Consider the following 12163-nt stretch of genomic DNA (forward strand, 5'->3'; position numbering starts at 1 on the left):
CATACGCAAGATTGTGGAGATCCACTGTTGTCATTCCGTACTGCGGGTCTTCCGTTACCCCGCCTCGTGTCATATTGACCCATTTGCACCGAAACAAAGGGACCTTCAAACCACGTCGATAGTCAAGTTCCCATATGTCCTGTATATAACCATAATATGTTTCCTTTCCCGTCTTGGTTTCTGCATCAAAGTGGACACCACTGTTTTGGTTGGTGCTCTTCTTATCTTGGGCGATCGTGTAAAATGTATTACCATTTATCTCGTACCCTTTAAAAGTCATTATATTCGAAGATGGTAACTGGGACAGCAAGTACAGGTCATCTTCAATAGAGGTGTCATGCATGGTACGTGTCTGCAACCAGCTGGCGAAACTCCTGGTTTGTTCACGTGTAATCCAGTCATCAGACCGCTCCGGGTGTTTGGAGTGTAGCAAATTCTTGTGTTCATCCATATACGGAGCCATCAAGGCGGAATTCTGTAGAACTGTGTAGTGTGCTTCAGTGAGAGAATGTCCGTCCATACATATTATTTGTTCCCCTCCTAGCGTGCCTTTTCCATCCAGTCTGCCCTTATGCCGCGATTCAGGAACACCAATCGGCTTAAGGTCAGGAATAAAGTCAATACAAAACTCAATGACCTCCTCATTTTCATGGCCCTTGGAGATGCTTCCTTCTGGCCTAGCACGGTTATGAACATATTTCTTTAAGACTCCCATGAACCTCTCAAAGGGGAACATATTATGTAGAAATACAGGACCCAAAACGTTAATCTCTTCGCATAGGTGAACTAGGACGTGTGTCATGATGTTGAAGAAGGATGGTGGGAACACCAACTCGAAACTGACAAGACATTGCACCAAATCATTCTCTAACCTTGGTATGATTTCTGGATCGATTACCTTCTGAGAGATTGCATTGAGAAATGCACATAGCTTCACAATGGCTAATCGAACGTTTTCCGGTAGAAGCCCCCTCAATGCAACCGGAAGCAGTTGCGTCATAATCACGTGGTAGTCATGAGACTTTAGGTTCTGGAACTTTTTCTCTGCCATGTTTATTATTCCCTTTATATTCGACGAGAAGCCAGACGGTACCTTAATACTGAGCAGGCATTCAAAGAAGATCTCCTTCTCTTCTTTGGTAAGAGCGTAGCTTGCATGACCCTGATGTATGCCGTGTTTTCCGTGCATACGTTGCTGGTCCTCCCGTGCCTCAGGTGTATCTTTTGTCTTCCCATACACGCCCAAGAAGCCAAGCAGGGTCACACAAAGATTCTTCGTCACGTGCATCACGTCGATTGCGGAGCGGACCTCTAGGTCTTTCCAATAGGGCAGGTCCCAAAATATAGATTTCTTCCTCCACATGGGTGCGCGTCTGTCAGCGTCATTCGGAACAGGTTGTCCACCAGGACCCTTTCCAAAGACCACCTTCAAATCCTTGACCATATCATGTACATCAGCACCAGTACGGTGGCGAGGCTTCGTCCGGTGATCCGCCTCACCTTTGAAATGCTTGCCTTTCTTTCTTACGGGATGCCTGCTCGGAAGAAATTGACGATGTCCCAGGTACACATTCTTCTTACAATTAGCCAAATATATACTGTCAGTATCGTCCAAACAGTGCGTGCATGCGCGGTATCCCTTGTTTGTCTGTCCTGAAAGGTTACTGAGAGCAGGCCAATCATTGATGGTCACGAACAGCAACGCCTTTAGGTCAAATTCTTCCCCCATGTGCTCATCCCACGCACGTACACCTGTTCCATTCCACAGTTGTAAGAGTTCTTCAACTAATGGCCTTAGGTACACATCAATGTCGTTGCCGGGTTGCTTAGGGCCTTGGATGAGCACTGGCATCATAATGAACTTCCGCTTCATGCACAACCAAGGAGGAAGGTTATACAAACATAGAGTCACAGGCCAGGTGCTATGGTTGCTGCTCTGCTCCCCAAAAAGATTAGTGTCATCTGCGCTTAGACCAAACCATACGCTCCTTGCGTCATCTGTAAACTCCTTCCCGTACTTTCTTTCGATTTTTCTCCACTGCGACCCGTCAGCGGGTATTCTCAACTTTCCGTCTTTCTTACGGTCTTCTCTGTGCCATCGCATCGCCTTGGCATGCTCTTTGTTTTGGAACAAATGTTTCAACTGTGGTATTATAGGAGCATACCACATCACCTTGGCAGGAATCTTCTTCCTGGGGCGCTCGTCCTCGACATCACCAGGGTCATCGCGGCTGATCTTATAGCGCAATGCACCGCATACCGGGCAAGCGTTCAAATCCTCGTACTCACCGCGGTAGAGGATGCAATCATTAGGGCATGCATGTATCTTCTGCACCTCTAACCCTAGAGGGCAGACAGCCTTCTTTGCTTCGTACGTACTCTCGGGCAATTCGTTGTCCTTTGGAAGCATATCCTTTATCATTACCAGTAACTTTCCAAATCCCTTGTCAGATACACCATTCTCTGCCTTCCATTGCAGCAATTCCAGTGTGGTGCCCAGCTTTTTCTTGTCGCCTACGCAATTCGGGTACAACAATTTTTTGTGATCCTCTAACATGCGCTGCAACTTTTTCTTCTCCAAATCACTTGCGCAGTTTCTCTTTGCATCGGCAATGGCCCGACCTAGATCATCAACGGACTCATCTGATGCCTCTTCTTCAGCTTCTTCCCGCATTGCCGGCTCAGCTTCTTCCCGCATTACCGGCTCAGCTTCTTCCCCCATTGTTGTATCATCGTATTCAGGGAACCCATGGCCAGGATAGCTGTCGTCGTCCTCTTCTTCTTCATTGTCTTCCATCATAACCCCTCTTTCTCCGTGCTTGGTCCAAACATTATAGTGGGGCACGAAACCGGACTTAAACAGGTGGACGTGAATGGTACTTGACTTAGAGTAATTTTGACCATTCTTACAGACAGCACATGGACAAGGCATAAAACCATCCGCCCGCTTGTTTGCCTCAGCCGCAAGCAGAAAAGTTTGCACGCCATTAATGAACTCGGGAGAGCATCGGTCATCGTACATCCATTGTCGGCTCATCTTCAATACACAGCACCAAAAACACCAACTTAATACAAGTTCATACATAAAGTTCATACAACACTTAAATGCAACAAACAAATAACTCTCTAGATAAAGCATTTAAATGCAACAACAAATGCGATCAAGATCGCAACTAAGGTAACAATTGATCCAACAGCATAATGATACCAAGCCTCACTATCGATGGCATATTTTCTAATCTTTCTAATCTTCAAGCGCATTTTCTCCATCTTGATCTAGTGATCATCGACGACATCGGCAACATGCACCTCCAATTCCATCTTCTCCCTCTCAATTCTTTTCAATTTTTCTTTCAAGTACTCGTTTTCTCTTTCAACTAAATTTAACCTCTCGACAATAGGGTCGGTTGGAATTTCCGGTTCACATACCTCCTAGAAAAAATATCTATGTCGATGGGCATAATTTGTCATAAACACGAAATGCAAGTAGTTTTAAAAGAGAATATATATACCACATCCGAATCATAACAAGGACGAGGGCCGACGGGGACGGATATCAAAACCATGGCACTATGTATAACAAACAACGTACGGGTAAGATAATTATACGAGTAACTATATATCCAAATCACACAAACATCAATTTTTATATAAAATTTCATGAACAAGAGGCTCACCATAAGGTGGTGCCGGCGACGGGACGGTGCGGGCAATCGACGGTGGTTACGACGGAGATTTAGAAGGCACTAAGTAAACCACACCTACATATGCAAACTAAGTGTTATTTTTGACCTCAAATTGCATATAAATCAAATACTAGCACATATATTTCCTCTCAAATTACTAAACTCACAAATTAATCACTATATAAAGCATTGCAAGAGCTAATCTAGCAATGAGAGATGAAAGGACAAAGTTGCTAACCTTTGTGATCATTTGAATGGATGGGGGCCTTCAAATCTTGACAAATTTTGGGCAAATTGTGTGATGAGCTCGAGAGGAAGAGGGGAAGAACAGAGAGGAGAGGGGAAAGGGGGAAGAACAGAGCGAGCTCGGGTGGACGAAGGGTTTATGTACGACCACCTTTAGCACCGGTTCGTGCCAAGAACCGGTACTAAAGGTGCTGGAGGGGCCCCAGACTGACAACATCCTGCCACCACTCTTATTAGTACCGGTTCGTGGCCTGAACCGGTGCTAAAGGTTCGCCACGAACCGGTACTAATGAGAGCGGCCCGGCTAGCCGTTAGAACCGGCACTAATGTGCTTCACGTTTGACTCTTTTTCTACTAGCGCACACATGCATGGCATGCTTGGAGGTTGCTGTCATGTATGTATACGTGTATATGTACCAGCTACGTACGTGCATACCAGCTACGTACGTGCTCCACAACAAAAATACTATACGACCCAATGATATGATCATGCATGTTATACATGGATCCATCCATCTCAGAGGATCCGTCTTTCTTAGCTAGACTATTTTGATATCGCACCAGAGGGAGGGAGCGAGGGAGGGTGCTAGAAGGAGAAACATTTTACACTCTGCGCCCCATGCATGTCCAGTGCACGTACGTTGGATGCATGCTCGATCGACTTACACTGTACGCTCAACTTTTTTTATTTATGGTAATACATGTATCATTTATGAATCATAAAAACATAATATAAGCCATGTAAGCACCGATATGACAAAACTGAAAATACAGCAGAATACAAGTCTTTACACAAAGGAACCCAGTCAAGAAAGAGAAATACAACCAAGACCGAAGAATCCCTTGAGCTTGACACCAATGCCCGTCACCTGTCTCCAGCACCACCACAGCAGCCACCAAAAAAAAAATGACGGTTCACCTCCTCACCCTAGATCGACGCGGCTCCGTCACTGATATGTAACTTTGCAGGCCTCCAAGGTGGCTCATCAAAGGCGAAGCCATTGCAGTTGAACGAATCTGACCGGAGCAACACGCCGTCAAACTCCAGATCTAGCATCCCCGCACGACTAAGACGTTGGGAACACTTGCCATGTTGTTGTCATGAACAGGGGCGTAACCAGGCCTGAGGCAACACTGGCCATAGCCTGGGGCGCGTGGCAGCAAGTTCCTTCATTCATTGTATCCATAGTTGCTTTTGTTCATTGTAGCCATTGTAGTCCGGAGTGGCTGTTTTCTACCCTTGATCCTTTTTCAGAGGAGACCGCGTGTATGGTTGTCCTTATGACCTTTGTGGAGAGTTTGATTCATGCGTAATGAGATCACACATGACAAGGCGCCACCCCAACAAAAGCATCACACCACTTTCTCCATGGGTACATCACTTCTCTGCTCTGTATCCAACAAGACCCTCATGGGGACATGGAGAAAGGAAAAATGGTGGTGCATGATGGCCTTCCGGTGTCACACCTAAGCAAAGCACCCAAGAAAGAGCTACACTAGATTCCTCCTCCATCGGGATGGGCTAAGCTCAACACAGATGGTATTCATGTCCCTTCGACCGGAGAGGCTGGAGGGGGCATGGTCCTTCACGATGAGAGAGCTAGGCGACATCATCTATACTGCTTGTAGAAAAATCCTTACATGCGATAATGGCCTTGAGGCAGAGCTAGCTGCCTGCAGAGAGGGCCTGGAGCTACCTCTACACCGGTTGAACCTGCCAATTATGAAGGAGGTTGACTGTGCCAAAGGAGTGTCTATGTTGCTAGCACAAAATGAAGATAGATCACATCGCCGGGTACTCATTTAGGAGATTCGGAGATTAGTAGAAGATGCTCATAGGAACATATCGTTTACACTTATTAGTCGTTTGCAGAATAAGGTCGGTCATGCGCTCGCCGCGTATGGACCCTGCACTGTAGTGTGGCTGCGCTCGGGGCTAGACTTTGTTGTAAACCTTTCTATGGCTGACAAGCCTCCTTGAGTAAGGCTGGCCATAGTGTGGGTAACATAAGTAGTATCATGCACTTGAGACTCGCAAACATACTTATGTGGCAGGTAATTAAAAAAGAGAGATGGTTATAGTAACATAGGTAGATACCGTAACATAATAAATGTGATGCTACTATGTGTCATGCATGACAATAAATGAGACCACCTATGATACTAATTTATGATACTATGCACTATGGATGTAGTATCATACACTAGTATCATATGCATGATACTAGTATATGATACTCCCCACTATGACCAGCCTAAGGCTAGCCATAGTGGGGGTAACTTAGGTAGTGATTTAACACATCCCAAGACAATTTTGCTTATGTGGCACGTGTTTAATGAGGAAAGAGGTGTTTGTGGTAACATAATATGTTACTCTAACATGGCACTTCACGAGGCAAAATGAGTCTATGAGCTAATAAATGAAGCCATATATGACACTATTAGACTAGCCACAATGGGTGTTACTAGTCTATGTTACTACCTCTATAGTGGGGAGTAACATATGTGTGGTAACATGCAACACTTCATTTATTAGGCTATAGACACATCTTGCCTTGATATGTGTGATGTTACTCATACTACTAGTAACTGGCTATGTTACTACTTTCCTCTCTTTGTTCATTTATTGCTTGTTACATCATCTACTTTATCTAGATATGTGTGATGTTACTACCTATGTTACTCCCATTGTGGGTAGTCTTAATATGTTACTTTGCACTATGGAGGTAGTAATTTAGACTAGTGTCATATGCATGACACTAGTATAAGGCTGGTCATAGTGGGGAGTAACTTATACTAGCCATTTTTGAATCAAAGTAATGAAGGAAGAGCTAATGCTCTACATATTGATTGAACCATGGTAAAACGCCTCAAACAATGCAGAGAAATCAGAGGCAATAGTCTCCCAACAAGCTTTAACAAAATAAGAATTTAAACCATCTAGGCCTGGGTATTCATGAGAGGGCAAATTCCTAAATGCTTTATCAATTTCCTCTTTAGTGAAAGATTGCTCTAAAAATGTAGACCATCATTTCTCGTAAGCAAATAATCCAAATTCGGAAGGTTGAAAGTTGGGACAATATAGCCAAGTCTTTGCTTGAAAGATCTACCAAGGAAAGCAGCCTTGGCATGATGTTCAAAGTGCTCAATGCCTCTGCTTATCTCTTAATTGCAACGTGATAATTTCTTAATAATTAATGCATTTGCATGATTTTGTTTTAGTTTGCTTCCCCCAGTTGTGCCCATATAATAATGTCTCTGTGCTTCCAGTATATTTGTTGGTGTGAGAGAAGCTAAAGGAAATGGTTTTGGAGGATTTGTCTATTTGTTCCACTCATGAATTGCAAGATTTCTAAATTCTTCAATAGTGTCACATAATCAAATCATTGAGTTGGTATCTTTGATAGTGCTAGAGAGATTAGAAATATTTTCGGAACAAAGTTTTAAACCTTTTCTTGGTCTTTTAAAATTTGCAGTTACTCTTTTGGAACTATCATGTTCATGAATTTGTTGGTTCCAAATTTTCTTAAAAGTGTCGGTGAAGTCTGGGTGTTGCAGCCAGTAAATTTCAAACCAGAAAATAGAGGACTCAAGAATAGATGTACCAATCCAAATGAAACAAGGGATGTGGTCAAAAATAGGCCTGGCCTGAGGAATATCTATAGTGTTTGGATAATTGATGGTCTAGGATTCATAGGAGAATACTGAGTCAAGCTTTTCCAAGAGAGGATCACTCTGCATATTGCTCTAAGTAAGCATTATGCCTCTAAGGGGAATTTTAACAAGAGCAGGGGAATTGATTACTTCATTGAAAGCAAACATGTCGTGTGCATTACCGCCTTTTCTATTTTTGTTCTCAGGGTATCTGACATAATTGAAATCTCCTTCCACGAACCAATCCTGGTCATTTGGCATATGCACATTTTGGAATCAGTCAATGTAAGTAGTTAAGTTTTGAGCAGGATAGGGTCCATATGTATTGGTTGGAATCCAAGACTCACCTAAGTGTATTGAGGTGAACCCGATGGATATAGAAAATTCATTCTGAAATAAAGGTTCTCCAGAAAACATAGCTTCATTCCAAGCCACAAAGAGACCACTAGAGGCCTCTAAAGAGGGCAAGAAATCAAATTTTCTCAATATTTTTGGACCATATAGTCAATAATACAAGGTTTCAATAACAAGTACAAGGTGTGATCTTATCCTATAGTATATGATATTGTACACGGTACATATATGAAAATCACTGTAGTTGCATATGAAAAGCACTCTAAGTGGATACTATTTTTTTGAAAAGAAAGTTCCACGGGTATCATAAGGTAACAAGACATAATCGCCTTGCTATTGTATGATCTGCCCAGGACTTCTCTTTGGAAAGTGACAAGGCACTCCTTTATTTATGCATCCTTAGAGCAAGCACACAACAATCCACATCATATGTAATCTTACTTTGCGAGCAGAACCTTATGGATAGACCTCAATGACAGCTCGTGCTCCTAGCTTCTTGACAATCTTATAGCCACTGAACCCTGCCTTGATGAAGATCTTGCTCCAGTCCTTCTCGTCCCGCTGTCGGCCTCTTGTCACCACTAGCATGACCATATCCATGAGGTGCTGGGTTTCCAGCATTGGCCCTGAAACCGATCCAAGCACAATGTCTATGACGATGACTTTTCCTCCTGCATCTCGGGGAGGAACGGCCTTCTTGCATTGTGCCAGGATCTTGACGCAATCCTCGTCGCTCCAGAAGTGCAGTACAAGCTACATTACCATGCATGGATAAACTTGTAGTTTAAGGTTAATCAAGCCTGGCTAGGATGAAAATATGAAAGGATTTTTATTAATTTAAGTTGTTATTATTTCATAAATGAAAACTAATGAATCATTGATTTAATATTTCAATTTTGCTAAGTCTTAGTGGACTAAGACTTTGTTATGTATCAATCCATGTTATATTCATTTGATCTTGCATGGAGATTCGTATACAAAATTTCTTTTAATTTTTTTTACTTCTATATACTCCATAATGTAGTGCCTATAGATTTTTGGAAAAGTCAAACCTTACAAACTTTGATCAAGTTTATTGAGAAAAATATTTACATTTAGAATGCCAAACATATATTATTAGATTCATCGTAAGATGTATTTTCATATTTTATATATTTGACATTGTAAATATAAATAGCTTTCTTTATAAACTTGGTCAAAGTTTGTAAAGTTTGACTTTATAAAAATCTATAGGCACTACATTATGAAACGGAGGAAGTACTATATTACTTTGACTGAGAATTTAAGTCTGAATCGACTGAGACCTAACCACACCCTTAATATTTCACTTGGAAAAAAATTATGGAATGTGCAACATTCATATATACCTTGAGTAACACGGCTTGAGCAGGTGGGACAACGTGGAACAGGTCACCGGAAACATACTTAACTGCTCCTTCTTGAGCGGGAAGAACTTTGTCCATGACCTTTGGAAGGTCCAGCACAGTGCACGTGATGTGAGGGTAGGCCTCGACGATGGACCTCGCGGTAGTCCCATCGCCACCGCCGCAGTCAGTGAGAGACTCAAGCCCATCGAACAGCTCAGGGCACTGCCGGAGCACGGGGCCGATCCCCAAGTGGTCATGAGCAGCCAGGGCGTCGTGGATCAGCTGGTCCATCTCCGGGTCCAGGAGCGCCATGCTCTCCTCGAAGAGGGCCGCGCCATGCACGTCCTCGAACGGCGAGGGGACGGCTCCATCGAAGTCCTTCCTGAACCAGTCCGCCAGCCCCATGGCCGCCTCCATGTAGTAGCGCGAGGCCACGGCGCGCACGAGGGCCGTCTGGCTGGCGTCGCCGTCGATGCGGACGCCGTCCACCAGGAGGTAGGAGAGCGGGTTGAGGCGGTACGTTCCGGCGTCGGTGGAGGTGAAGACGCCGGCCGTGGCGAGCTGGCGGAGCAGGCGGGCGAGGAACGGCAGCTTGGAGGCGGGCAGGGACAGGGCGGCGACGAGTTCGGACGGGGACGCGTTGCCGCCGAGGCGGTGGATGGCCGTGGGGACGCCGAGGTCGAGGGCGCAGCGGAGCGACATGGGCGTGAGGTAGCAGAGGCTGTGGCGCCACAGGTCGGACTGCGCCTGGAGCAGCTCGTCGTCGGTGGGGACGAACACCTTCTCGGCCTGGCCTGCCATTGCCGACGATCTCTATCTCTCAGTGCTAGTGCTGTACGTGTAGTGCACTTGGATCTGCAGAGAGGGGAGGGAGGACACTCATATAATATAGGAGCGCAATGTGTTTGCTGTCATTTCTCGTGGAACGCGAGGGTGACTACCACGACACTATATCGCTATCGACGGGCCGGGGTAGCGTGTCGATAGAGCGCAGAAAGAAGACTCTAGACTGCTCGCTACGGCTGGAAACGGAAAGGATTCGAATCGAATCGATAAAAGACCGAGTTTACTGCTAACGTTTTCACCTACGCTACACGGACGAGACTTGTCTATTCCCTGCGCGTGCGCTTATCCGTGCTCTTACATACATGGCTTGATTTGATTAAAGCACGAATAAAGTAGAAGTACGGATGAAAGCATGAAGAAAAAGCAGGCAAACCGAATCCATGCTAAGCTACACCGTCCTCGATCGAAAGGAAAGGAAAGGACCTTCCTTCCTTTCACGTTGCTCCGCGGCCGGCCGGACGGGTGGATCGAAATCGAGTTTTAACGTTAGGCAATCACAGTAGAAAATAAAAAGTGTCTTCTCGTCTTCCTCCTCTACAACTAGACGGCTAGAGCAAACTCTCCACTCCAGACTTCATCGGTGAGCCCGTCGATTCGTCTCCCCTCTGCCTGCCACTCCAACAACCAGTGGCGGGGAGGGAAATTCTGGTGCCTTCGCTTAATTAGTAGTTTAATTAGGTTAGGGTTTTCTTAGTCCTTGTTGGTGCGCCGCTCGGATGAATGTCGGCGCTTCTTCTTCAAGTTTGTATTTCGAGTTTGGGTCCTTTCCAATCTGACTATAACAACCATGCGCAAGAATAGAAGAAAATCCAACAAGCAGAGAAAAAAAATTAAAAATAGCAAACAAGCCGACATAAAATTATAGAACACTTTTGGAGTGTTATTACATATACAAGGTGTCTGACACACATGAACGTCATGGGGACCTATGTGACACGATCCAAGCTTGTCTGAGACAAACAGACAGACCGTACACGCGTTCCATTCGTGGATTCGAATCAAATCGATAAAAGACCGAGTTTACTAACGTTTTCACGTACGCTACGCTCGGCACTACGCTCACCGTCAGCCGGTCAGGAATCGTACGTACATACCTCGCCGCCACGATTGCTTTTCACTCTTCCTTCACCGACTACGCCGTGCCTTCCGTCCCTGTTGAAATATATTGCCCGCCTTTTTTCATTAGTTTGGATTTTTGGATGAATTGGCTAGAGCATGAATTCAACATGGTATCCGAGTCAAGAGGTCTTGAGTTCAAGACCCTGACAACACAATATTAAATCAAAAATGGGTCTGCAATTTAGGATAATGATTTTAGACCTATTTCTTTTCTAAATTGCTCCATCAAGATGATAACCAAGCTTTTGGCAAGCATGCTCCAAAAATTTATTCTTAAATTAGTGCATTCCAATCACTATGTTTTTCTAATGTTATGCAAGTGCACGTTGTATAGTTGTAGCCATTTTGAAGTAATAGTCTCGATCGGACAGAGAACTTAAGAAACGGTCTTTTGCCTCCAATAGAGGTTTATCGGAAAGTGCATGCAAATTATTTTAAATCCCAATCAAAGCGGTGTGAAAGTGAAAATATTGCAAGAGTGTGTGAACAAGAATTAAGGTGCACTAAAATGATAACAAAAAACAGGAGAGTAATAAAATGATGGAAACTGCAGGAGGGCTAAAGGCATTCACAGGGAGTCTGGATTCACTACTAATATTTATGTTACCAAATTATGCGAAAACACAATTATTCTTCGTTCAAATATATAATCCTCGTTATATATTTATTGTGTGTGCGGAATCAAATAATGTCGTTACATGCATACAATCGTGCTTTGTATCACACAAAATAGTGATCTAACTATTTATGACAATCATCATGTCACATTGTGACTGCCATGTCCCTTTTTACATTAAATCAGAAAATATAAGTATAGCAAAGTAGTATTTGTTCAAGAAATAACATATACTATTATGGTGTATTTGGATCTTGATGCCTCGTGTAATCTTC

At 44.0% G+C, this 12163-nt stretch overlaps 1 protein-coding gene across 1 annotated transcript; it reads right to left on the reverse strand.

The window, feature by feature from the left end:
* Window positions 1–8055: 8055 nt before the first annotated feature.
* Window positions 8056–10174, reverse strand: LOC125513097 (flavonoid O-methyltransferase-like protein Os11g0303600). The gene is made up of 2 exons (XM_048678142.2): window positions 9308–10174; window positions 8056–8693 (listed from the first exon to the last, which is right to left on the reverse strand). The coding sequence occupies exons 1-2, from the start codon at window positions 10106–10108 to the stop codon at window positions 8397–8399; spliced, it is 1098 nt and encodes a 365-aa protein (XP_048534099.1). The 5' UTR covers window positions 10109–10174; the 3' UTR covers window positions 8056–8396.
* Window positions 10175–12163: the final 1989 nt, after the last annotated feature.

Source organism: Triticum urartu, chromosome 6A (assembly GCF_056163025.1).
Source record: "Triticum urartu cultivar PI428250 chromosome 6A, HENAU_Tu73, whole genome shotgun sequence".
NCBI classification, from domain to species: domain Eukaryota; kingdom Viridiplantae; phylum Streptophyta; class Magnoliopsida; order Poales; family Poaceae; genus Triticum; species Triticum urartu.

Bases quoted from the DNA above. Each gene is read 5' to 3' on its own strand.
- LOC125513097 (XM_048678142.2), bottom strand. From the start codon at position 10,108: ATGGCAGGCCAGGCCGAGAAGGTGTTCGTCCCCACCGACGACGAGCTG. The intron at 8,694-9,307 runs GTATATATGAAT...ATGGTAATGTAG, and splicing joins CTCAAGCCGTGTTACTCAAG to CTTGTACTGCACTTCTGGAG.